General features: G+C 47.2%; 1 protein-coding gene across 2 annotated transcripts in view; it reads right to left on the reverse strand.

Annotated features, from left to right (window-relative positions):
• The window catches only part of Tecpr2 (tectonin beta-propeller repeat containing 2), an 80,442-nt gene that overhangs the window by 12,218 nt on the left and 43,395 nt on the right, over positions 1–24,829 (reverse strand). For both annotated transcript variants that reach the window (XM_069997525.1, XM_069997524.1), the window contains 8 exons: positions 24,476–24,659; positions 22,734–22,907; positions 20,063–20,243; positions 18,715–18,856; positions 15,114–15,354; positions 12,808–12,897; positions 11,800–12,033; positions 6,468–6,616 (listed from right to left, as the gene is read on the reverse strand). In XM_069997525.1, coding sequence (XP_069853626.1) covers positions 6,468–6,616; positions 11,800–12,033; positions 12,808–12,897; positions 15,114–15,354; positions 18,715–18,856; positions 20,063–20,243; positions 22,734–22,907; positions 24,476–24,659 — 1,395 coding nt within the window. The remainder of the gene's footprint in view (positions 1–6,467; positions 6,617–11,799; positions 12,034–12,807; positions 12,898–15,113; positions 15,355–18,714; positions 18,857–20,062; positions 20,244–22,733; positions 22,908–24,475; positions 24,660–24,829) is intronic.

Genomic DNA, 24,829 nt, shown 5'->3' on the forward strand with positions numbered 1-24,829 from the left:
GTGTCCCTTGCACAGTGGGCTTTGAAGGGCCAGGGCTGAGTTCTGCCATGGCCATGGAACATCTGCTTTCCAGGGAGCTTGCTTTCCTCCCCTACAGAAAAGGTGGCTAGCAACGTGCTTTCTCAAGTCTTCTGGAGCTCTAGAGTGCTTTGGTGGTTTTGAGCACAAAGACTAGGGAGGGGACCTCTGGCGATTCGGATCACTGACTCAGATCACTGACAGGTCAGAGGGTGTCTTGGACCAGAAGGCTGCACACTGATGCACAAAAGATGGGTCTTTTGCCAGGCACAGTTGTTCCTGCCCACAGTCCCGGCTCTTGAGCCTGAAGCAGGAGAATTACTTGAGTCTAGGAGTTCCAGGTGAGGCTGGGCTATACAGTGAGACACTATTTGAAAAAAGAAAGTTTTATCAAGTTCCTGCCCTGTCCCCTGCAGTATTCAGGAGGGCTTGTTGCTCGGCATTTCTACCTGAATTATATTATTTTCATGTTCTGAATGCTGTATTTTTTCTTGTTCACAGAGCCCTAAAATATCTACAGCAGCTTGCCAGCTCCGTCCACCTTGGTCCCACAGTTCTCTCTGCCAGGCAAAGCCTGTGGTCCAGGCAGAGAGAACAACCCCTAGAGAGGCAAGGGTGCTGCCCAGGGGAGAAGCTGGCTGGATGCAGGCGGCTGAGCACAGGACGAGGGAGAAGCAGGGCCCACTTAGGGGGTGTCAGGTGCGTCCCTCGCAGGAAGCGCTAGCCACCTGGGTACAACGCTTGAGGATCATCATTGCTGGTAACGCTCATGTCAGCATGCGTGTGGTGGCTTTAGAACATGAGCAGAAAGTTCTCTGACACACGAAACTCCAGTCTTGTAAAATGCTAAACAAAACTAAAAAATATTTCCTCCAAGTCCTCCCAAGCATTAGCAAGTCTGAAAACTGAGTCGTTTGTTTTGAGTACTTTGTTCAATTTTCACCCCAAAGCCACTACGAGAGGGGGGTTTTGCCAGAGAAGAGAATAGGAAACAAAAATAGAGGAACTGCTTGCTGCTAGTTTTAGAATGCTTTTGCTGCATTGCTTCATGTGCCCTGTGGCAGTCTGTTCTGCAGTGTGACCTGGTGTCCTATGTCCTGTGTGCAGACACAGCTGCCTGCATGGGAGCAGATGACGTGAAAGACAAGTGTGATCTGCGTGTCCCTGTCCTGCATGGGAGTGGGAGCAGATGCTGTGAAGGGGCTTTGTCATGACAGCGGGGACTGGAACAGTGGCTTCCAGCGGTTACGGGTTGGGGGAAAGAAGGGCTGGGAGCACTGAGGCCGGCACAGAGGTGTGGCCACCCCTCAGCCCAGCAGATGAGGCAGCTGGTCCTGGGGGAGACTCAGAAGGTCCAGTCTGACCGCAGCCTCCCACTGGGGGCTGTGACGCTGGAAAAGTCACTCAGCGTGTTCTGAGAGACTCCTTTCCTGGTAAACTAGGGAGAAGTCTCTCTGCTCTTCTTCCCAGGGCAAGGATAGGCTTTTAAGACAGGGCACTGCATGGAGAAGTGCAGTTTAAAGGTCCCTTCCCCTAGCAGGCAACTGGAAAGCATTTGCATCTACAAATTCTGCAGCAAGTGAATTTCTTCTACCGCATACCAAGAGCTAACCGAGTGAGAAAACGTGGATCTGTCTATACAACTACTTCACACAACGATGCTTACAGCCCACTTAGCAATCACTACTGAATTCAGAGCACAGCTTCAAGGCCCTTGTTCTGTTTTGGCCAATTTCCTGGGAAAAGCTGTTGTTCATTACTGTCAATTAAAGCTTTCTTCCTCTTTTTTTTTTTTTTTTTTTGGTTGGTCGTGGGGCTTGAACTCTGGGCCTGGGCGCTGTCCCTCAGCTCTTCAGCTCAAGGCTAGGACTCTACCACTTGTGCCACAGTGCAATTCCGGCCTTTTCTGCTTATGTGGTGCTGAGGAATCGAACCCAGGGCCTCATACATACAAGGCAAGCACTCTACCACTAAGCCACCCTCCTAGCCCCAGCTTTCTCCCTCTTTAGTTTTGCTTCTGGCAGGTCATTCTAGAGTCTTGATGGGGGCAGGCACCTAGAAGCATGTGGCTTAGCACATGGCTAGCATGGAGGCTCTGCTGCCAGGTGCCCCATGTCCTACCCCAAGCACAGGCCAGAGCAGCCCAGCCCCACTGTACTAGGCTGACAGACCTTCCTCCCACCCCAGCCCTCCGGGCTAACTAGAGATGGAGTGTGGATGACTTTTCTGCCCAGGCTGGCGTTGAACTCCTGAAGTAACTAGGATGACAGGAGTGAGTCACCGGTGCCCATCTTGGGCACCAGTTAAATATGATATCACAAGCACAAGAAAATAAAATAATTTGTACTGCAAAAAAATTAAAGCCTTCTCTGCATCAAAAGACATAAAAAAGTAGGAGAAAATATTTACAAACCCTATGTCTGATAATGGCCTAGTATCCGTAATACATAAACAACTCCCATAACTCAAAAATTATGAAATAATCCAATTAAAAAAGAAGTGTTTTAGATACAGTTGTTAAAAGGCTGGGCACAGTGCTTACACCTACCATCTCAGCTGCCAGGAGGCATAGGTGGATGGATGGTGGTCTAAGTCTGGCCCCAGAAAAAAACGCAAGACCCTACCTGAAAAATAGCTAAAGCAAAAAAGGCTGGGATCACAGCGAAGCAGCTTTTAGCAAGGAAAAGGTTCTGAGTGTAAAACCCTAGTACAATTTAAAAAAGAAAAAAAGTCACGTGAAAAGATGCTCAGGATCACAAGTCCTGAAGCAAATGCAATGAAAACCACAAGGCCGCCTCACTCCACACTGAAATGACAGAATGCAAAAAAAAAAAAAAAAAAAATCAGAAAAAACTTTAGAGTTTGAGAATTCAGAAAAACTGGGAGCGACCACATGTAAAGTGGCTGTCACTGCAGAAAACATGCTGTGCTGGGCACCGGTGGTCATGCCTGTAATCCTAGCTACTCAGGAGGCTGAGATCTGAGGATCGTGGTTCAAAGCCAGCCCGGGCAGGAGACTCTTACCTCCAATTAACTACCCAGAAAACTGGAAGTGGCGTTGTGGCTCAAGCAGTAGAGCACTAACCTTGAGCTGAAGAGCTGAGGGAACAGTGCCCAGGCCCATAGTTCAAGCCCCACAACTGACAAAAAAAAAAGAAAGAAAGAAAAAGAAAACATGCTGTAGTTCCTTAGAAGTTAAATACTCCCTAGTGCCAGATGACTTGCAATTCTGATGGGCAGATGCAACAGGATGGAAAACAACTTCCCAAAGATTCATACACAGGGCGGGAAGCTGGCTCAGGGGTAGAGAGCTTGCCTAGCATGCATGAGGCCTTGGGTTCCATTCCACATAAGCAGAAAAAGCTAGAAGTGGCATTATGGCTCAAGTAGTAGAGTGCTAGTCTTGAGCAAAAGCAGTTCAGGGACACTGCCCCCCAAAAAAGATTCATTCACAGAGTCACCACAAAGGAGAAACAACTTAAGTCTACCAACCAATGAATGAATAAAACAATGTACAGCCACTCAACAGAATGATGTTCCATCATAAAAAGGAATGAAAACTGGTAGATGCTATATTAAGTATGAACTATGGAAACAAGATACTATGTGAATGAGGTCAGACAAAAAAGCCACATATTGTATGATTCTATTTATAGGGAATTTATAGAAGGAGAAGAAATCCATGGAATCAGGTACAGGTCAGTGGTTTTGATGGGCTGAGGGAGTTGGGGTTTCTGGAAGAAAAGGGAGTAAGTGCTAATTGGTAGTTTCTTTTGGGGTGATGGAAATGGTCTTGAATTGGACAGTAGTGACTATTCTATAAAAGGATTTGTTTTATATTTAATTATAAATTTTTATATGTTTTTCAGTACTTAGGTTGAACACAGGGCCTTGGGCTTGCTATGCTGGTGTTTTACCATCTGAGTCATACCTACAGCCCTGCTTTTTGCCAGTTATTTTGGAGGTAAGTGTTCAGCAAAATTTTCCCCCAGGATAATCTTGAATAGGGATCCTCCAGATCTCAGCCTCCTGAGTGGCTACAAATACAGGTGCAATTCATCAGTGGTTGGCTGTGAATTATGATTTTTATATAAAACCATTAGGAGAAAAAATAAGAATGTATTGACAGTAATGGACCAAAGGAATCCACTTAGGTAGATACATGCAACAAGAAGACAAAAGAACTGCAAACTGGCCTGCTTTTCAGTATCACTATACAGAATGGTGCTACACAGTTGGTGATAGAGTATTCCTCTTTGCTGTGGACTGCTTCCAGTCTGCTGTTAGTCCTCACCAAGTGCAGAGAAAAAAATAGAGCATGTGTCTCAGCTCATCGCATACAGCTGCGTGTCTGCACTGTGCCGTGTAACTAACAATGCTCTCCCCAGCTGTGAAGAAGAAGGCCCGTTGCTGAGGGCTAAAAATGGCCTCCATAGAACTCTGGGCAGACTCCTGGCTAGTATCCCAGCACATGCCATTAGTCACCTCATCCTGAGGGAAAGGACACCCAAAATACATAGTGGCCCCCAGGAATTTACCCAAACTCTTGGCTTCCCCTGAGGCCTCTGCATATGGCAACTTCAAGCATTTTCCAACAAAACTAAGATTAGCAGAAATTTGAGCGAAAAGCTCATTAAGTCATTGCCTCTAATGATACACTTTAGCCGGGCGCTGGTGGCTCACGCCTGTAATCCTAGCTACTCAGGAGGCTGAGATCTGAGGATCGCGGTTCAAAGCCAGCCCGGGCAGGAGAGACGGTGAGACTCCTATCTCCAATAAACCACCAGAAAACCGGAAGTGGCACTGTAGCTCAAGTGGTAGAGCGCTCGCCTTGAGCTGAAGAGCTGAGGGACAGCGCCCAGGCCCAGAGTTCAAGCCCCAGGACCAACAAAAAAAAAAGAAAAAAAAAATGATACACTTTAATAGAAATATGTGTTGCACAGGAAGTAAATCTATATGTCCTACAGGAATTAGTAGGGCTATTAGCATACTCAAATAAGACTTCTACTCGTAATTGTAATTATTTATTTTTGTGCCAGCTCTGGGGCTTGAACTCAGGGCCTAGGCACTGTTGCTGTGCTTTTTTGTTCAAGGCTAGTACTCTACTACTTAAGCCACAGCTCCACTTGCAGCTAGCATTTTTGGTGTTGAATTTGAGTTATGAGTGTCATGGACTTTCCTGCCTGAGTTTGTTTCAAACTGCAATCCTTAAATCTCAGCCTCCTGGTAGTCAGAATTACAGGCATGAGCCACCAGTGCCCAGCTCTGTGCTTGTAATTCAAGTGCTATAATAGCAAAAAAATAAAAACATAAAACCTCATGTCAAATAACAATGTACACTAAAATTTGGCAGAAATAGGGACAGGAAGACTAGAAATGGAAATTGCTAGCTCGGTCCACAGACCTTGTTTTGCTAGACAGTGCTCTACAACCGAGCTGTATGCAGGGCCCTCCTGACCTTCCACCTTGTCCCTGACTTGGAACTTGCAATGTAGCTGACGTCAAATTCTGTGTGTGTGCATGCATGCACGCACGCACGCATGCGTGCGTTAAGTCCTAGGACTTGAACTCAGAGCCTAGGCACTCTCCCTGAGCTTTTTTGTTCAAGGCTAGCACTCTACCACTTGAGACACAGCTCCATTTCCAGCTGTTTCAGTGGTTAATTGGAGATATGAGTCTCCTGGACTTTCTAGCTTCGAACTGTGATCATCAGATTTTAGCCTCCTGAGTAGCTAAGGTTACAAGTGTGAGCCACTGGTGCTCAGCTTCAATTTCTTTGTTTTTATAAGTAAAATAGCAAAGACTTACTGAAAAAGATAAGCACAGCTTCCACTGGATGGGGAAGTACCAAGGGAGGTAACACTTGGGGTTTGTTAATGAAGTGCTTATAGGAAGAAGCTACGTGACTCTCAAGATCATTAGACAGCCTGCTCTATCAGGCCCTATCACTCCTCAGACTCAAAGGCTCGTGTAGACTGATCTCAAACTTTTTTTTGGTCGGTCGTGGGGTTTGAATTCAGGTCCTGGGCATCATTTCTGAGTCTCTTTTGCTCAGGGCTTGCATGCTACCACTTGAGCCACAGTACCACTTCCAGCTTTTTTTGGTGTATGTAGTACTGAGGAATGGAGCCCAGGCCTTCATGCATGCTAGGTAAGCACTCTACCACTAAGCCACATTCCCAGCCTTGATTTTTTTTTAACGTTCCATTTATAAAATGTCAGAAATATTTCTGTTTTTAGAGGGAATAACTCAGGTGTTGGCTCAGGTTATCCTTAATATGTGTTCACAGCTCTAAACTTCCTATCAAATTCCAAATATCGGACGCCAGTGAAGGAGAGTCAGAACATTGATTCTGGGTTCAGGCACCAGAGGGCCCAATAGGCCAGCTACAGTGTCCTAACAGCTTGTCTTGCTAAAAAGCAAGATTCTACTAGGTACCTTGGCTTACCTGGACAGGTGGCTCAATCATGATCCAGGCCGGAAGCATCAGGCTGGGATTCAGAGGCTGGGTCCCCACACGGAAGTAAACTCCACCCCTGGAATCACACCCCCAGACGTGCTGGTTTCCACATGCCAAGCTGATCAATTTGATGGCTCCTGTAGAGTCAGAGGAAAAACATACATTGTAATTAGTTTTGTGGCATGACTACTTTTTCCTTTAGTTTATGACTTTCCTTTTATACTTCAGAGGGAGAGAGGAGGCTACACTTGCAACTGAACTCTGGTGTGTGTCACCTGGTCTACTGAGTCCTTCCATAGCTGGTGTGGAAACTTGGCTTGGTGTCAGGTGCCATCCAGCAGCTAGGTTTTTTTTTTTTTTTTTGTCAGTCATGGGGCTTGAACTCTGGGCCTTGGAGCTGTCCCTGCGCTCATCAGCTCAAGGCGAGCGCTCTACCACTTGAGCCACAGCACCACTTCCAGTTTTCTAGTGGTTTATTGAAGAGTTTCACGGACTTTTCTGCCTGGGCTGGCTTTGAACTTCAATCCTCAGATCTCAGCCTCTTGAGTAGCTATGATTACAGGCGTGAGCCACTGCCGCCCTTTTTTTTTGGTTGGCTATCGGGCTTGAACGCTGGGCCTGGGTGCTGTCCCTGTGCTCTCCAGGCAAGCACTCTACCACTTGAGCCACAGCACCACTTGCCACTTCTGGTTTTCTGGTTGTTCACTGGAGATAAGAGTCTCACGTACTTTCTTGCCCCAGCTGGCTCTGAACCATGATCCTCAGATCTCAGCCTCTTGAGGATCTAGGATTATAGGCATGAGCCACTGGCGCCCAACTCTGAGCTGCTTTTTTGCTCAAGGCTAGTGCTCTACCACTTGAGCCATAGCACCACTTCCAGCTTTTTTGGGGTACTGAGGTTTGAACCCAGGGCTTCATGCATTGCTAGGCAAGCACACTACCACCAAGCCATATCCTCAGCCCCAGCAGTGAGGTTTTGAGAAAAGTAGTCACTATGCTGCCGACACAGTGCCCTGGGCCCCAGCAGGGATAAAGAGCTTGGTGTGGGTCAAGCATCGCCTTCATCCCCTGTGCAGCTGTTGCCAAGAAATTTTGGATTTGTGGTGAGGGAAGCCATACTTACTGGTAGAATTAAGAAAACAGTCTCAGAAAGAATCTTCCTTTTTGCTTTGTGTGCCAGTTCTGGGGTTTAAACTCAGGGTCTGGGAGCTGTCCCTGAGCTTCTTTGCTCAAGGCTAGGGCTCTACCATTTGGAGCTGGTGTTGGTAGCTCACGCCTGTCATCTCATCTACTCAGGAGGCTGAGATCTGAGGATGGCGGTTTAAAGCCAGTCTGGGCAGCAAAGTCTGTGAAATTCTTATCTCCAACAAACCACTAGAAAACCGGAAGTGGCAGTGGGGCTGTGGCTCAAGTAGTAGAGTGCTAGCCTTGAGCGGAAGAGCTGAGGGACAGTGTAGTAAAAAGTGCCACCGCCAGTTCTTACTACATTGCACAGGGGCAAGCTCTGAGCACACTCCTCAGCCTCACTTCAGGCTTCCTAGTGGTCATTACTATCTATTACTATCTGTTTTGTAATGTGACTATTATTCCCAGTGCAGTTCCTGCTATCCCAGTTGACTCCTGAGGCGGCCAGGACTCAGCCACAAAGAGATGTGCCCAGGTTCACAATGTTTGAAGCTAAGCGAGAAGGAAGGGGCCGGGTGACCTCTGTGGCTTTACGGACAGCAAAACCCATAGATAGTCCCAATTCTGGCATTTCTGGGGGTTGAATTCTAAACTCTGCGCTTGCTTGGCTGGAGCCACACCTCCAGTCCAGCTTTTTTGCTGGAGATGCAGTTTTGTGAACTTTTTTTTTTCCTGGGCTGGCTTTGAAGTATGATCCTCTGATTTTAGCCTCCTGAGCAGTGAGGATTATAGGAGTGAGCCACAAGCACCAAGCTCAAGTCTAGTTTTGATAAATTAATCCATGGGAGCAGTCCGTTCCTTGTCAGTGCCTTGTACTCCAAGGCTAATATTCGCAGAATGAAAGCTCATCTACTCCAGTGCGAGCGAGCTTCGGCTATGTATCACTCCTTTTGCTGCCAAGTATTATTATGGAAACACCATGGTGAATTTCTGCATTTACCTGTTGATAGGTGTTTGGGTCATTTCCACTTTTCTCTATTAGGAGTACAATTGTGTCCCTCCACCCCGCACCCCCCAGCTCTGGACATGAACTCAGGGCCTGGACTGTCTCTTAGCTTTTTCACTCAAGGCTAACTGCTCTACCACCTGAGCCACAGCTCCACTTCTGTCTTCTTGGTAGGTATTTGGAAATGAAGAGTCTCATGTACTTTCCTGCCCAGGTTGGCTTTGAATGAATAAAGTATTTATTTTAGCAGTAAAATATATACTTCAGTGCATCATAAACCAAACAATTCTCAATGAAGAGCCAAGTGAAAGACAAAAAGTCTGAGTGAGGGCTTGCTTTTCTGCAGTTTTATCTCATGGGTCTCGGTAGGGCACACAGCCCACTCCCTGCCCCAGCCCTCTTGGGCTCCTCTGTGCTGTCTTGGTTAGGCAGTGGTGAGCAGTTCTAGTGAGTGGCACTGATCTATCACTTGGGAGCTAAACCAGAAAAGTGTGCTGGGAGGGGGGGCAGGGAGTGGCTGGTGAGGAAGGCTGCTCACCTGGGAGCTTTCTGTAACATAAAACCCAACCTGACATTGCCCTGCTTTCCCTGCTTTGTTTTTGCTTCTCCCATTAACAAGTTTTTCAGGAATAACAATGTAGTCCTAAGGGACAGAGATCACTGCATACCATAATCAGGCTTGTTACCTAAGGCACATACTGACTCCAAATACTTCATTTCAGGTGGTGTCCAGATGAATTGCACTACAAATTGCATTAGTTTGCTGAACAGTCCAAAGCCTGACATAAGGTGTATTTATGCATACTGGGAAATATAATGTTAGGGGCTTCTTAAATATCTGCAAAATAATACACATTTTCTTCCCAAACAAGGTTATAATAAATCTGATAAAAACCTGTATTGAGTCTTTACAGCTGGGTTCAGCAACCAATCATCTAAGGAATCTTTTGCCAGGCACAGTGTCACATCTATCACAAGAGATTGAGATCATGACACAAGGCCAGCCTGGGCAAAAAAAGAAATTTCAAGACTTCATCTCAATTAATGGCTGGCCTCAAACCTATGACTCTCCTATCTTAGTCTCTAGAGCACTGGGATTGTAGTCATGCACAACCAAGCCCAGATTTAACTTTTTCTTTGGGGGGGGGGGGCACCTTGTCAAGGTCACCCACCAATGGTGGCTCCTGGACTCAGTCCCTAGTCCACAACTCCGTCTTTCTTTTTCTGGGCCTGGAAACTGTCCCTGAGCTCTTCAGATCAAGGCCAGTGCTCTACCACTTGAGCCACAGCACCACTTCTGGTTTTCTGGTAGTTAGTTGGAGATAAGAGTTTCATAGACTTTTCTGCCCAGGCTGGCTTTGAACTGTGATCCTCATATCTCAGCTTCCTGAATAGTTAGGATTATAGGTATGAGCTACTGGTGCCAGGCTCAGATTTAACTTTATCTTAATGAAGCAACTGACTTCAAAATGAAGCCCCTGATTTAAGTAATTACTTTAAAACATCTGACCCACATGCTTTCCCACAGGTAACCTAGACCACACCTGGAGAGGGCCTGACAGCTGAACACTGGTGCCTCTGGCTGCAGTTTGCTGTCTAATTTGGCAGAGGCAAAAGCTCTAGCAGTGAAGTTGCCACAATGCAAAGGCAAGTTCCCCTCCTACTGCACCTTCCTACCACACTGCCCCAGCAGGAGTCTGTGGACTCTGGAGTTGCTGCATTCTCAGGAAATGGAGAAAATGGCACAAGGAGTCCACCAACATTTCAGAATCAATGAGAAAACTCAGTGAAAACTTTAAAAAGTAGAGAAAATGTACAGCACAGAGCAGGGTAGACAGGACGGAGTGCTGCCTGTCATACACAGGGTGAATCCCATGCCAGCCGGCAGCTGTGCAGCACCCACTGCAGGGCGTGCTGCCAGGATAATGGAGTTGAAGGCCTGCTGAGCATCTCAGTGCCACTGGCCTGGCCAGGAGCACGGGGAGATGCCTGCTTGACAAGGTGGAATGGGGGTGGTGGTGGGACATATCAGTACCGAAGAGCTCAGGAAAAGGGCAGGCAGCCCTCTATCTCTTCTTGACTCTCTTTCTCTCTCTCCCTTTTTTTCTGGGGCCTGAACTCTGGGCCTGGGCGCCATCCCTTAGCTCTTCAGCTCAAAGTTAGCGCTCTACCATTTGAGCCATAGCACCACTCCCAGCTTTTTCTGCTTATGTGGTGCTGAGGAATTGAACCCAGGACCTCATGCATGTAAGGCAAGCGCTCTCCCACTGAGTCACCTTCCCAGCCCCTCCCCCTCCCCCGCCTCCTTTTTTGTACTAATCCTGGGACTTCAACTCAGGGTCTGGGCGCTATCCCCAAGGTTTGTTGCTCAAGGCTAATGTTCTACCATTTGAACCACAGGTCCACTTCTGGCTTTTTGGTGGTTAATTGGGGATAAGATCTCATAGACTTTTCTGCCTGGGCTAGCTTTAATCCATGACTCTCTACACTTTGGGGTGGTTCAGAGACAAGCAGTCAGTAGCAGCACATGAACTGCTTGAAGGAAAGCCCATGCTAGACACGCTGCATGCCTCCCCTCGCTCGGCTCTCTTCCTGGGGCTGAGGAGGCACAGACGTGCTCTGTCTGCTCCAGGGCACACTGCCTTGTCTAATGGAAAGGTCACAGAGAGCTTCTCCATATTCACAAGGAGTGGCAGAGACAGCTGCACCTACAGTACTATTTCAAGCGACTCTGGTGGCAATTTCTTAACACCCTACAATTCCTCGCGTTCTGAAAACCTGCAAACTGTAGGCAGTGGGCAACGTGAAGGTTCTTAGAAACTTAAGGAGCCCGTGTAGTCTCCTGTGATCCAGCAACTGACAAACATCAGCCAAGAATTCACCCATGGTGAATGTGGTGAATGTGGGGAGGGCATTCTGTCAGCTACATCCTGACTTGGTTTTTTTTTTGTTGTTGTTGTCGGTCGTGGGGCTTGAACTCTGGGCCTGGGCGCTGTCCCTCAGCTCTTCAGCTCAAGGTTAGTGCTCTACCACTTGAGCTACAGCACCACTTCTGGTCTCACTTCAGAGTCTCACGGCTTTGAACTGAGATCCTCAGATCTCAGCCTCCTGAGTTGCTAGGATTACAGGCATGAGTCACCGGCGCCCGGCTCTGACTCGGTTTTATGGCAATCACAGGAGACACTGTACCTAGTTGGGAGAGGTCCAGCTTCGTCCAGTGCATGCCTGTAGGGCAGCTCTTAGACAGCGTCCTGATAAACACCTGGCCAAGGTAATCCAAGGCCCACAGCGCATCCTGGCAGGCAGCGTAGGCTCTCATCTCGGCGTCGGGGGGCAGCTGCACGGTGGAGGGGCGGCACTGTGGGCTCTGGGCGCTGACGCTGCACAGGTCCTTGCTGCTCTGGCATAGCCACAAGGAGCTTCCTGTGGAAAAGGTTCATATTTGTCATTGCTTGCTGTCTGCCCCAGGCCACCCCTGTCCTGTCTGAAGGCAACCTTTGCTACTTGGCTGGGTATGCTGGCTCACTTACTTGAACCCACACAGACGGGAGGGCGGGAGCTGCCATGCACTTCTAAATTACCGGGAAAGGCCATGACCAGCACTTAAGATCACAGCTGAGATATTTTTAAAAATGGAAAGAAAGCAGAGCATATGAGATTCAATAAAGGCTATGATGTTGGCATAGCACCTCTGACCCATTTATAATGGGCTGTGAAGTCTTTTCTTTTTTGTTGGTCGCAGGGCTTGAACTCAGGGCCCACACACTGTCCTTGAATTCTTCCATGCAAGGCTATCATTCTACCACTTTGAGCCACAGCTCCACTTCTGGTGTTTGAGTGATTAATTGGAGATAAAGAGTCTTTCTTGTCAGGAATTGTGATCTTCAGATCTCAGCCTTCTGAGTAGCTAGGATTATAGGCATGAGCCACCGGCTCCCAGCCTGGAAGTCTTTAATTTGAATAAAGCCTTTCTTTTTGGCAGCATTGGGATGTGAATGCAGGGTCTCAACTTGCTTTGCTGGTGCTCTCCTGTCTCTTTACCTCTCCCTTGCCTATTTGGATGTAGGCTTTGGCTCAGCCACTTGGGTTGGCCAACAACATTGCCACAGCCCCATGAGGACAGACAGACAGCAGCCTGAACTTTTTCAACTGCTAACCCTTGAGCTAGATTTCTCAAGCAGGCAAAGACTGACTGACCGTCCTTGGAGGGTGCAGTGGAAGCCAACACGAAGGCCCATTTTGTTGCAGAAGCTGTCCCCCGGGGAACAATGTTTTCCCAGTGAGTCCCTGCCAAGAATAAATAGGAAGACTGCATTAAAAGGAGAAAATACTTCAGAATTTTGGTTTTCTTTTCTTTTTTTTAGGTGTGGGACCTGAACTCTGGGCCTGGGCACTGTCCCTCAGCTCTTCAGCTCAAGGCTAGCGCTCTACCACTTGAGCCACAGCCACTTGAGCCACAGCGCCACTTCTGGTTTGAGTGGTTTATTGGAGATAAGAGTCTCTCAGACTTTCTTGCCCGGACTGGCTTTGAACTTTTGAACTGTGATCCTCAGATCTCAGCTCCTGAGTAGATAGGATTACAGGCGTGAGCCACCAGCGCCTGTTTTCTTCTTCTTTTTTTTTTTTGCGTCAGTCCTGGGCCTGAACTCTGGGCCTGGGCACTGTCCCTCAACTCTTCAGCTCAAGGCTAGTGCTCTACCATTGGAGCCACAGTGCCACTTGCAGCTTTTTCTGCTTATGTGGTGCTGAGGAATTGAACCCAGGGCCTCATGCATGGAAGGCAAGCACTCTACCACTGAGCCACCTTCCCAGCCCCAAATTTTACTATTCTTAAACTAAGAGGTAGACGTCAGCGCAGCCTGCTAGTCACTTCTTCTTGACTAATGTCAAGAAGAAGCCCAGAGATGCCACACAGGGAAGAGAATGCACAGATGTCCTTTCTGGGCAAGAAATTCAACAATGGTCATAGTTATTCTCTTATCTTTATCTCTGGATTTGAAATTTTTTTATTCTGTGAAATTATTAACATAAAAATGAGCCTGAGGGCTGGGAAGGTGGCTCAGTGGTAGAGTGCTTGCCTTGCATGCATGAGGCCCTGGGTTCAATTCCTCAGTACCACATAAGCAGAAGAAGCAAGAAGTGGCACTGTGGCTTAAGTGGTAGAGCACTAGTCTTGAGCTGAAGAGCTGAGGGAAAGCACTCAGGCCCTGAACAACAACAACAACAACAACAACAACAACAACAACAACAACAACAACAACAACGAAGAGCTGGCGCTAGTGGCTCACACCTATAATCCTAGCTACTGATAAGGCTAACATCTGAGGATTGTGGTTTAAAGCCAGCCTGGGCTGGAAAGTCTGTGAGACTCTTATCTCCAATGAACCATCAGAAAACTGGAAGTGGCTCTGTAGCTCAAGTGGTAGAGCGCTTGCCTTAAGCTGAAGAGCTAAGAGACAGCGCCCAGGCCCAGTGTTCAAGCCCCACAACCACTACCCACCACCACCACCAACAAAACGATGGTAAAGAAAAACTAGGAGAGAGTAAGGGGAGCCACTGTCACAAAGAAATGTCTTCTTACCTGACTTATGTAACTATAAACCTCTGTATATTGCTTTTATAATAACAACAAAAAAAGAGCTCCAGCTGGGTGCTGGTGGCTCATGTTTATAATCCTAGCTACTCAGGAGGCTGAGGTCTATAAGTATTTTGGTTCAAAGCTAGCCTAAGCAGGAGAATCTGTGAGACTCTTATCTACAATTAACCTCCAAAAAAGCTGGAAGTGGAGTTGTGGCTCAAGTAGTAGAGCATTAGCCTTGAACAAAAAAGCTCAGAACAGTGCCCAGGCCTTAAATTCAAGCCCCAGGAACACCAAAAATAATTAAAAAGCTCCATTTGTTTTCCTTATATCTCAACAGATTCTCATAACAAACTGATTCCATTCTATCCAGACCAAGTTTTAGGAATAATAGATTGAAATTAAAAAAAAAAGAGAACAACTGATCACAAAGACTAGAGAACCTGTCTCACAAGCACTTCTATCTGCAGTGCTACAGCACCACTTCAAGTTGAGATCTTAAAGCTATTCTTTAAACATGTGAGGCCCCAGCACTGCAAATTAAAAAAAATGTTGTGTTAGTTGTGGGGCTTGAACTCAGGGTCTAGGAGCTGTCCCTGAGCCTTTTTTGCTCAAGGCTAGTGCCGTACCACTTTGAGTCACAGTGCCACTTCCAGTTTTTCTGGGGTTGACTTACACACTTTATTGCCTGGGCTGGCTTTGAACCGCAGTCCTTAGCTCTCAACCTCCTGAATAGCTAGGATTACAGGCGTGAGTCACTGGTGCACAAATTCTAAAAAAAAATATGCATATATGTATATATAATATGCATATGTGTGTGTGTATATATATATATATATATATATATATATATATATATATATATATATATATGTAAAGCTTCCTATAAACCTCACCAACATAAACACAAAGGTAATCTACCCACCTATAAGGCTTCCTCTGGCAACATGGAATTCATTCTTGCCTGAGGAGAGCCAAACACCGCTGTTGTTGACCCCCAGCAGGCTGGGCTGGCACTGAAGCTGCTGGGACCAGAATGCCATGCGCAGTTTATCTGCTACCTTTTCCACAGGCACTTGGGCTGCAGTGGCCACGGAGTGGGTGGCATGGATGATGGTCTGGAATAAGCTGCACTGGTCGAACACCACATAGTCTGTGATGCTCACCTGCAGGAGGAACGTCAAAGCCCACTGTCAGTGCAGTGGCAGGAGTCCACCTGCCCCCAGGGCAGGTTCCACATATCCACAGCCACGAGACAACTGGGCATGCACACACACCTGCACAGGGACGGCGGAGCTAGCAGAACACCTGACAGCTATTATACATCCAAAGGTTGGATGTTATGTTAAGTGGATCTGTTGAAACAAGCAACAGTACCCTTTCACATTATGTCTACTTAGAGTGAGAAAGAATAATTTTGCTTTTAAACTCAGGTGTTTTCAACTGACAATGGCATATAAGACTTAGAATCATAGCATGAGCTTTCAAAGGTATGCCAGTGTGTTGATGAAATAATTTATGTTGTTACCTGGGACTACCAACTTAGACCAGAACAATGCCAGGCATCTCGAAGCCACTTGGCTGCTCTACCGTGTGACTCACTTTGGAGACATTCCTAAAAAGCATCTGCACACACACCTCTAGAGAAATCCTCTATGGCAACTGTCTTCTCCAGGGGAACTTGTCCTTGCTGGGCAGCCGAGTCTGAGAGTTCACTATGAGACAGGTCAAAGCCTGACTCCACATGACTTTCATACCTTTCCAAGCTGGGTTCAATTATAAACAACAAAACCAGAACAAAGGGCTGGGAAGGTGGCTCAGTGGTAGAGCACTTGCCTTGCATGCTTGAGGCCCTGGGTTCAATTCCTCAGCATCACATAAGCAAAAAGAAAAAAGCCGGAAGTGGCGCTGTGGCTCAAGTGGTAGAGCACTAGCCTTGAGCTGAAGAGCTGAGGGACAGCGCCCAGGCCCAGAGTTCAAGCCCCACGACCAGACCCCCCCACAAAAACCAAAAAACAAAAAAAAACAGCACAAATACCCAGCTTCTAGAACACATTTCTAGCACATACACAAGGAAATGCTGAGTTAAAGTGGTATCATATATTGCAGGAAACTTAATTTATAATAAAACAAACAAAAAAAGGAATTACTTTAAGTCACTCATTTATTTTTTTTTTTTTTGTCGGTCATGGGGCTTGAACTCCAGGCCTGGGCGCTGTCCCTCAGCTCTTCAGCTCAAGGCGAGCACTCTACCACTTGAGCTACAGCGCCACTTCCGGTTTTCTGGTGGTTTATTGGAGATAGGAGTCTCATGGTCTCTCCTGCCCGGGCTGGCTTTGAACCGCGATCCTCAGATCTCAGCCTCCTGAGTAGCTAGGATTACAGGCGTGAGCCACCGGCGCCCGGCAAGTCACTCATTTATGACACATACACACACGTGTCCTTCTGGTCTAAGGAAGGACACTGGCTGGCCCTAGCTAAAGTGGCTGTAGGTAGTTTCTGCCACGCCAGCCCCTGCTTGAGCTCTCAGTCACTCCGGCCGTGTGGATCCTGTAGGTCTAGCCCTGCTCAAAGGCACATATGCAGTGTGTGATAGGCGGCTGGGAGCTCTGTACTGCAAACATTCCTCTCACCAGGCAGCAGCGGTTTTGCCAAGGCCACAGGCCAATGCACAGATTTGGTCCTAGCTCCCAAGATATGCACACAAGGGGGTTGCCAATTGAGAGAGGAAAGGTTTAGCAGCCAACTAGTAACACTGACCCCAGTTCTATAAAGGAACCTCACAGAGTCTCTAAAATAACTCTTCCAAGTACCTCAAGATGGTTCTCTTAAGTTAATTTTCTCATAATGCTCTGAATACTACAGTAAAATCATATTGAGTTTTCCTTATCACTACTTTAAAAATAGAATTTAGTAATACATAATGTACACATATACCTGTATTTGCATGTGTGTATGTTATATGTGGTTTTTAAGTACACAATATGTATTTTAATATGTATTACATATTACCAAATATGGCCTAGAATTTAACTCAGAGACATAGTACACAATATACATGGTCATCAAGTAGCAAACCTGACTTGTTTTCCTGCATTTTCATCTGAAAGATTTTAGTCAGACAAGCCAAAGCAAGACAAGCCTCAGGTCAAGTGAACAATGGAGGCACAAGATGTAAGACGGCACATTTCACATGTGCCAGAGCGACCTTCGCCCATGGAGGGAGACTGAGGAGCAGTACCAAATGGTACCAACCAGAGAACGTGTAGATCCTCTGGTGTTCCTGCCCCAGGTCCCACTGGCCAGGATGTACCACACAGAAAGATAACGGGATCCAGCCTCCCATTTCTCACAGCATGCTCCTGGGAACATGTGGGAAATTCTCCTTTCTTAAAATGCCATTTACTTGGAGGCTTTTCGGGCACACAGAGATGAATAAATTTTAATTGTGGATTGGGTTTCCTAACCTATTGTCTAGGCCCCTTTCTTAACACATTTGTACAGATTTAAACATCATTATTACCTCGATCTTCAAATGGATGTCACTGGGTTTATCTAATCTATAATGCTGAATATCTAAATAACACCTAAATAAATAATTAATGCCTGTATTATTTATGCGAGAAACATTTGCATGTTATTTCCTATGATGAAAAGTCCTTGGCTGGGCGCTGTGACTCAGGCCTGTGATCCAAGCTACTCAGGAGGCTGAGTGAGATCTGAAGATCATGGTTTGAAGCCAGCCTGGGGCAGGATAATCTGTGAGACCCTCATCTCCAATTAACCACTCAAAAATCAGAAGTTGAGCTGTGGCTCAAAGTGATAGAGTGCTAGCTTTGAGCAAAAGAGGGACAGTGCCCAGGCCCTGAGTTCAAGCTCCACAACTGACAAAAAAAAAAAAGTCCTTGATTTTTTTTTTGGTTGGTCGTGGGGCTTGAACTCTGGACTTGGGTACTGTCCCTCAGCTCTTCAGCTCAAGGCGAGCACTCTGCTGCTTGAGCCACAGCACCACTTCTGGTTTTCTAGTGGTTTATTGGAGATAAGAGTATCATGGACTTTCCTGCCTGGGCTGGCTTTGAACCACCATCCTCAGATCTCAGCCTCCTGAGTAGGTAGGATTACAGGCGTGAGCCACTGGCGCCCGGCTGATGTTTTTGTTGTTGTCATCGTTGCTTCTGTTTTTGTACCAGCCTGGGTGCTATCCCTGAGCTTTTGTGTTCAAGGCTAGCACTCTACCACTTGAACTACAGCTCCACTTCTGGCTTTTTTGGTGCTTAATTGGAGATAAGAGTTTCGCAGACTTTCCTGCCCTGGCTAGCTTCAAACAGTGATCCTCAGCTCTCAGCCTCGAGTAGCTAGGATTACAGGCATGAGCCACTGGGGCCTGGCTCTTGGTGTTTTTAATGCATTCAAACGTAGGAATGTTTAACCCAAATAGTAAAGATGAACAGTAAGCCAATTCCTTAAGGAAAAGAGAGGAGGTAGGAAGAGGGAGGATTTCCAGGTCAGGGAGCCCCGGCACCTACCTGCCACCAGTGGTCATCATCCCCTTGGGGCTTCTTTGGAACCACTCCAGTTCTGAACCACAGCTTACCGTGGATGTCCAGGGCCCACAGAGTGTGCTGGTCCCCAAGGGTAATGCAGACAGGCTCCAAAGCTTGCCTTTCACTGAAAATGAGCAGGAGCACACCAGAGTCAGTCTCCTTAGTAGGCAGAGGTCACCTCCCTGAGTGTCTCTGGGGAGGCTTGGTGTAGAGAAGAAATATGCCCCTACTCCCCGGCGAGGACGATCAAGTGCCAGGGAAGGAGGTGTGAGTTTGAGAGACACTGCCACACACATAAACTGTGCAGGCGTGTGGCAGCTTCTGAAAGACATATAGAAGGCCCACTAATGGAGCAAGAGCAAACCACCTAAGGCCCATGAGCTTCTCTCTCTCTCTCTCTCCCTAAGGAGATGACTGTCAACAACCCCACATGCCAGGCTGTGTTATATAGGTGTCCCTGAGCAGACACTACCCTCTCTGTTAGGTCTGCTTCCCCTCCCCTCCCCCATCTGGGGTGTCCCTGTCCGCTTCAAAGCTTGGCTGTGGCCTCCTCTGGCATGCTGCCACCCCGGTCCCTGCGGGCAGGCGGGCGAACCTCATGGTGCCACATGCTCTGCACCTTGCTCAGAATCCTCTGTCCTAAGTGTTATTTGTTGGGTATGTGGCTCCCCACCAGATGGGCAATGGATGAGAGAGGGCTGGCTCTTGGCCACCTTGGCACACCTAAGTGCCAAGGTGCTCCCTGATTGCTCACTGGCTGGCTAACTCCATCCTGATCTAAGGACTATTTTGTTGTTGTTGTTCCTGGGGCTTGAACTCAGGGATTGGGCACTGTCTCTGAGCCTCTTTGTACTCAAGGTTAGTGCTCTACCAATATCGAGCCACAGCTCCACTACAGGCTTTTTCTGAGTAGTTTATTGGAGATAAGAGTCTCATGGACTTTTCTGCCCAAGCTGGTTTTGAACCATGATCCTCAGATCTTACTCAGCCTCCTGAGTAGCTAGGATTACAGGTATGAGCCACTAGTACCAGGCTTAAGGACTAATTTTGAATGGTAAAAAAGAAAGCTAGTAAGTTACAGGCTCAAGGATCAATTTTCATTGACCAGATACAAAGAAGAATTTGAACTATACCAACATTGATTCTGAACAGGGTCACACAAGAACAGCTATGCTTTTCAAAATGAGCTCTGTTCTGTTGGCAGAGTTGGACACAGTGTCCCTAGGACCAGACTGCTGACAACTTGAGAGAACCTTCAGGTGTTTGGTGGAGAGTTACGCTGATAAAAACACAGAGAGGAGGAGGCACGTGGTACCTCCCTGGCCCCTACCTGACGATGTCACACTTCCACTGCTCCCCCTCAGGACAGAAGCTGCTCACGCCCTCCCGGTACAGGAGGGCCCTCTGTTCTGTGAGTGCCCATACCACACTGTTCCTGGCAGTGATCTGGGAGAGCGGGTATGGACAGTCGACTTTCACAGCTCGAGCACAGGGGCGATCCACACTGAGACCTGCCAGCCAGAGGGAAAGGAAACCAAAGGCTCACCAGCAGCACTTCTTTTATTATTTATTTATTTTTATTATTTATTTTATTCATTTTGGCCAGTCCTGAGACTTGAACTCAGGGCCTGGGCGCTGTCCCTGAACTCTTTTGCTCAAGGCTAGTGCTCTACCACTTGAGCTACAGCTCTACTTCTGGGTTTTTTGGGTGGTTAATTGGAGATGAAGAGTCTCACAGACCTTCCTGCCCAGGCTGGCTTTGAACTGTGATCCTTAGATCTCAGCTTCCCGAATAGTTAGGATTATAGGCGTAAGTCACTGGCACCTGACTGCCATCAGTATTTGAGACCACTATGTATTGCATTCTTTTTTTTTTTTTTTTGTCAGTTGTGGGGCTTGAACTCTGGGCCTGTCCCTTAGCACTTCAGCTCAAGGCAAGCGCTCTACCACTTGAGCCACAGCGTCACTTCCAGTTTTCTGGTGGTTCATTGGAAATAAGTCTCACAGACTTTCCTGCCTGGGCTGGCTTTGAACCATGATCTTCAGATCTCAGCCTCCTGAGTAGCTAGGATTATAGGTGTGAGCCACCAGCACCCAGCTTGTGTATGCATTCTTATTTTTCAGTACTTTGCTATGTCCTTTCATAAACCTTTTTAAGGTTTAGTCAACAGAAAAGGGTACATTCAACTTCGATGTCACAATCTACATGAGACCTCCTTTGGAAATCAAGGGAGTATCATTCAGAGTGGGACCTTTGAGACCGGGAAGCTGAGGCAGAACAGCAGCACCTCCTGGCCAGGTGCACAGGGGCCGCCTTCTGCCAGGACGCTGTGCTGCTCAGTCACTGCTACTGGAGCCGTCAGCTCTCCTCTGTACAGCTGCTCCGAAAACTAGCTCCTCTTTCCTAGGCTTCAGCAAATGAAATCTGAGGTCCACCATCATGCTAGGCTGTGGCAGGACCAGCATTCTAGGGCTCTTCCCTTCACCCCACTGTGGCCTCTCAGTAATGTATATCTATGAGCTCAAAGGCTACTTCCAAGGGAGCTGGCAAAACAAGACTGCCTCAGCCTGCAATTAGGTCTTAGTACTATAATCACAAAAGCATCCATGGTCAACCATAGATGGTTTTCACCTATTGGACTTCCTGTTCAAACTCTTGTGCCAACCCCTGGAGGCGGAGGCTTAACACTCCACAGGTCCACTGCCCTGGTGATTGCTCTGCTACTACTGCTCCTCATCCCCAGGCCCCAGTGTGGTCTCCTTGTCATGCCAACAGCAAAACTGAAATGTCCTGGAAGCTAGATATGCAAGTGAGCTGCCAGAGCTATTTTCAGTGGATAAAAGACACAGAATGGGGCTGGAGGCCAGCACTAACACATGGCTTCCCTCAGGGCTGAAAGTTCCTCCACACCTGGGAAGGAGTCAAAGAGCCAAGGCCTTCAATCCCAAGAGCCATTCTAGTGAGGGTCCTATGAGAAACTGCTCTCAGAAGCAGCATATTAAATGGTTGGAAGATAGATTTTTACATAAATCCAATATGGGCACTAGACAACTCAAACAGAATTTGTGCCCCTAGTCCTTCCCAGTCCCGACAGATTACACTACTGCTGGCAAACCATTTCCCATGTGTGCACAGTAAACAAACACTGGCTCATTATAGTTTATTTTTAATAAACAAGTCCCATGTGCCACTTCTAGCAGCTCAAGGTTTCCCTAAGGGCAGTTTCCTAGGACAAGTTGAAGTGCTATTTAGAGAAACTTATTTTCATCTGACCCACATGTAAACATGTGCGTTAAGAGTTGAGCTTTGGCTTGGCTGGAAAAAAAAAATCCAGTTACTTAAGCCTCCAGGGGAAAATGATTCTAGTATCATTTCTTTATTTTGGGCAGCACTGGGTTTGAACTCAGGGCCTCATGATTGCTAGGCAGGTGCTCTACCCCTTGGGCTATTCCTCTATAGACTCCTATCATCATTCTATTATTCTTTCCTCAAAGACTATACACTGCAGACATGAGATATGTGATGGTCAACTGTGATGAGAGTAAGATTCTACTTTTGTAGCTCATGAAAAAACCATACTAATTCCTGCCCTAATTTTGTGCTACTGTGTTAGAGGGGCAGGAAACTACTAACACATTCCATGGCAAACACTGTCTTTCTAGAACCTTTTCTTTTCTTTTTTTGTTGGGTCTGGTCCTGGGGCCTGAACTCTGTGCCTGGGTGCTGTCCCTCAGCTCTTCAGCTCAAGGCTAGTGCTCTACCACTTGAGCCACAGCGCCACTTCTGGCTTTCTTTCTTTTTGCTTATGTGGTGCTGGGGAATCGAACCCAGGGCCTCAGGCATGCAAGGCAAGCGCTCTACCACTGAGCCACCTTCCTAGCTCTAGAACCTTTTCTTAATTCTCATTAGTTGTGAGCCTCTGATTTTGTGACTGTTGCTGCATGTGGCTAGCTGAGCAGGTATGGCGAGAGGCAAGGTGGCCTCGTGGGGCTGGGGCTACCTGTCTGCAGGTACAGGTCTCCATTGGTCCTGATGATCCAGGCTGTGTCGTCACTCAAGGCCACAAACACTGCCTGAGGCAGGGCTTCATACCAATGCCGCTTCCCCTTGATGGTAACTTTCCCGCAAGCGAAAGCACGGTTAGATTTCTGTTCAATCTTCCAGAGGAGAGCACCTGTGGTAATAAAAATTCTACTCAATGCCAACAAATTTGAAATTACCTAAGCAGAGACATTGTTCTAGGCACTATAAGGGTCAGATTCCTAAAACACTCTTTGTTGCTTACTTGCCACTGTGCCAAGGTTTGCACTTTGGGCCAGCGCCAAGAAGCTGTGTGAATTTGGGCATCGCATGTCTTCGTGTGTCCAGGCCTCGTTTTCCTCATCTGTGAACTGAGCTATCCCCTAAAGGCTGAAGGTGAGGAGACCCATGACCCAGCAGTGGGGGGCTGGGAAGAGCAGTGATGACATCATCCATCGGATGGGGTGAGTGCCCCAGTAGACAAGGTCTAACACAGTGTTTGCCCAAGGCCTGGCTAGGGATTCAAAAGAGGGACAGCTTCTGACCCAGCTACACAGAAGAGCTGCATCTAAGCTAGGTGGAGTTCTGACAAACAAATGAAGGAGGGGAGGCAGAAAGAGGAAATGGGGAGAGCACTGTGGATGGGAGGCCCAGGCAAGAAATCATCTTGACTGAGCATGAGCTGAGCCAGACCGCAGGATCTGCATCCCCTCCTCCCAAACAAGACATGGCGCAAGGGTTCTGGGACCCCCTGCAGATCTGAGTCCCTAAGGATAGTCCAGCTGAGAATGTTAATGTCACTGAGACACAGAGTTGAGACCAGAGCAACAAGGGACTGATCAAACAGTTGGGAAAATAGGAAGTAATTAAGACAAGAGTGAACCAAAGTTTCTAAGTCACTAGGGAGATGAACCCCAAGGTAAAAAGGTAGAAACAAGAAAAAAAAAATGAAGCCATGTAATCCTATCACACAGTAATGGGGGTAATTATCTCTATAGCTCAGCCTGTCTCCAGGGAGCAGTGACAAGAAGGGTCACTGCACACTAGGCAAGGACTCTGGTTTCTTGTTAGCACATTGGAACAGAAGCTGAACAAGGCTGAATCTATGCCTCTGGACCCGTTTTCTGAAATTTCACTGTGAACTTTCCATAATTCACCCTCTGTCACCATGTAAAATATTAGTTCCACTGACAAGTGGAAATACATGTAGCTTTTATAAGGACTAAGTATGTCAATGTCTAAAAACCATCAAAACCCAAATTATTTATAAGCTTACAAAAATACATGCAAGTGGTATCACTGCAATTACTTAAAAAACAGAGATGGAAGTGGTGGTGCAGGCCTGTAAGCCCAGCTACTTGGGTGGTGCAAATAGAAAGATCTGTGTCCAAGGAAAGCCCAGGAAGAAGCTCAGAGACAAACTAAAACCAAAAGGCCTGGATGTATGGCTCACGTGGTAGAGTACCTGCCTAGCAACTAGTGAGGAGCCCTGAGTTCAGTCTCCAGTACCATCAAACCAGGACAAAACAATAGCAAAAACATTAAAATAAATAAGAACAAAAACAGCACTCAAGTTGAGTACCCATTATAATACTAGTTAACATAAAAGGAAACAACTCTTGATCGTTGAAGAACTTGCCCCAGACCACTGGATGGCCTGTGTGCTGATGCAGGAGACCTGATGAGAGATGGGGCTAGGAGCAGGAAGCCAAGGAGGCAAACCTGAAGGGGAGACCGCCACCTGCTGGACAGCATCTTCAAACTTCTGCCAGCGCAGCCCAGCTCCAGGCAGTGCACTGCAGAACAGGCCACCTTTGTAGTCCAGGCACCAAATATACTTCTCGGACACCGCCAAGCTGAGTATGCCATAGCCAGGACCCGAGTAGCCCATCCAGCTCTCTGCAAACTAACAAGGACAGAGTGGTGAGTTCTGTGGCAAGCATCTAGCTGCATTTGTCATACTGCTGTCATCAAGAAAAGTGGGCAGAATGCTTAAAACGATACAGCTGAACTGATCTTTGAGAAGCCTTACTGAGATACCCCTCTTTTATTCTATCTCTGGGATAGAAAATGTGG

The sequence above is a fragment of the Dipodomys merriami genome, unplaced genomic scaffold, assembly GCF_024711535.1.
Source record: "Dipodomys merriami isolate MVZ:Mamm:240054 unplaced genomic scaffold, mDipMer1.0.p SCAF_50, whole genome shotgun sequence".
NCBI lineage: Eukaryota > Metazoa > Chordata > Mammalia > Rodentia > Heteromyidae > Dipodomys > Dipodomys merriami.